General features: G+C 42.8%; 1 protein-coding gene across 1 annotated transcript; it reads left to right on the top strand.

The window, feature by feature from the left end:
* Window positions 1–219: 219 nt before the first annotated feature.
* Window positions 220–929, top strand: Tsp_12734 (conserved hypothetical protein). Its single transcript, XM_003366055.1, is given in 3 exon segments — window positions 220–330; window positions 359–875; window positions 895–929. The coding sequence occupies 3 exon segments, from the start codon at window positions 220–222 to the stop codon at window positions 927–929; spliced, it is 663 nt and encodes a 220-aa protein (XP_003366103.1).
* The last annotated feature ends 1,039 nt before the right edge of the window (window positions 930–1,968 follow it).

Consider the following 1,968-nt stretch of genomic DNA (forward strand, 5'->3'; position numbering starts at 1 on the left):
CCCAGCTAATCAGGCATCACAGGCGAAAGATGTACGATCCACTTGGTTACTGTACCCCGGTATCTCATTAGAGCAAAAATTCTATTCCAAAGATTATGGCAACAAAGAGTTGATTGGGATGAGAAATTACCAGATAATTTACATCAAGAGTGGAAAAAATGGAAGATGGAGCTGATGGACATCCCCGAAATCTGAATACGACGTTGTCTCATACCCTTCATGCGTAAAGAAATAAGACGCCTTGAGTTACATGTTTTTGGCGACGCTTCGAAATTAGCGTATGGAACAGCAGTCTACCTGGTTGCAATAGATAAGAATGGAAAAAGAACTGTAAATTTGGTGTTAGCAAAAAGCTAAGGTAGCCCCTCTGAAACAAGTCACTCTACCGCGACTTGAGCTGATGGCAGCATTTGCCGCAGCCAAGCTTATTGCATTCGTCAAAAACAATCTCAGAATCAGAGTGGATGAACTCATCTGTTGGAGTGATAGTGAAATTACTTTGTGTTGGATAAAGAATTCCACACAAAAGTTGAAACCCTTCATACAAAATAGAGTTGAAGTCATACGGCAGTTGACTAGTCCAGTTCTATGGAGATATTGTTCCACTAAGAATAATCCTGCAGATTTCTTAAGCTGTGGATCGACAGTGAAACAATTGGCTTCACAACCTGTTTGGTGGCATGGGCCTCCGTGGCTCATGGAAGATAAAGATCGCAATTTTGAAAGCAAAGATTATCCATCGATCAATCTCAAAATCGATGAATACTACCCACCATCTGTAACAGTTTTGGTCAACGTAGAAGAAGATATCAAATTAACTCCACAAAGATTTAAATATTTCGAAAAGTTGATACGCGTCACTGCTTATTGCAGACGTTTCTTGGAAAATTGCAGACACCCAGAATCCAATCGCCGATTGGGACCTCTGACTTTAGTTTAATTGCAAATTGCTGCAGCGGACACGGACCGAGCTAATGAGATTTATCCTGCAGAAAATGAAGAGGAAGAAAACTGAAGCTACCGTATGAAGAATAAGACATGAAGATCGGAAGCGGAGGACGGTAGTGGTTTTTTACGTCAGGGGTTGGCAAGTTGCCAGAGGTGTGTTCGTGGTTACATCGTCGTTGATCTTTGTTTCTGATCGTTCAATAAAGTATATACCCATTGTTTGTTGTTTTATTGTCGCAATGCCATCAGGAAAACGCGAGACAGGAAGGAAGGGGAATGCGCCGGTCAATACCGGCCCGTCGCCAAATAGCGATGGACACGCCGATAACAGGATGGAAGAAGCGGATGAGCCTGCTCGAGGCAGCGGTCCGTTACACACTGACAAAAGAGGTAAAAAGTTTCTGAAGTTAAAAGTAAAATTCTTTGATTGCTATCAGGAAAGATTTTCAGAGAACAGTCAGCTTGAAATTAGAAAAGTATTTAAATCGGCCAACGCAATTATCATTCTTGAATTGGCGTCTACGTTATTTCTTCCTTTCGATCTCGACTTTAATTCTTAACGCAACAGTAACCGTTACACAATGTCTTCGAAGGCTCATGTTTTCGCTCCATCTAATTCTTATGTCTTATTAGTAGTTGCTTTTGTAGCGGACTTTGACCTACGCATTAGAACTGTATTTGTCCAGACGACGAAGAGGAAGAAGAATAATGAAGCTACCGTAAACAAATGGATACTTGAAGATCGGGAAAGGGTTACGGTAGTTCGGTTGTTGGCATCTAGAGAAGCGTAGTGGTGGTTGGTTCTTGACATTTACGGTAGCAGGTCAGTGGCGGTCTTTGTTCGTATTTGTTAATAAATATTGTACTCTTAATCTGTATGTGGATGCGAGAATGTTACCGGCAAAGCACGAACTGGGGAAACGGTGACAGCGTCGTCGCCTAGCGATGACTGTGATAGCAGCCCGGGTTGGGGGGCGACGCACGATCCCCCCCGGAGAGAGCGCTCGTTTACATTGAGGG

The sequence above is a fragment of the Trichinella spiralis genome (genome assembly GCF_000181795.1).
Source record: "Trichinella spiralis strain ISS 195 chromosome Unknown Scfld6652, whole genome shotgun sequence".
Classification (NCBI taxonomy): domain Eukaryota; kingdom Metazoa; phylum Nematoda; class Enoplea; order Trichinellida; family Trichinellidae; genus Trichinella; species Trichinella spiralis.

Excerpts from the sequence above, each read along its gene's own strand:
- Tsp_12734 (XM_003366055.1), top strand. The coding sequence starts at position 220 with ATGCGTAAAGAAATAAGACGCCTTGAGTTACATGTTTTTGGCGACGCT. Across the intron at positions 331-358 it reads ATAAGAATGGAAAAAGAACT|GTAGCCCCTCTGAAACAAGT; the intron begins GTAAATTTGGTG and ends CAAAAAGCTAAG.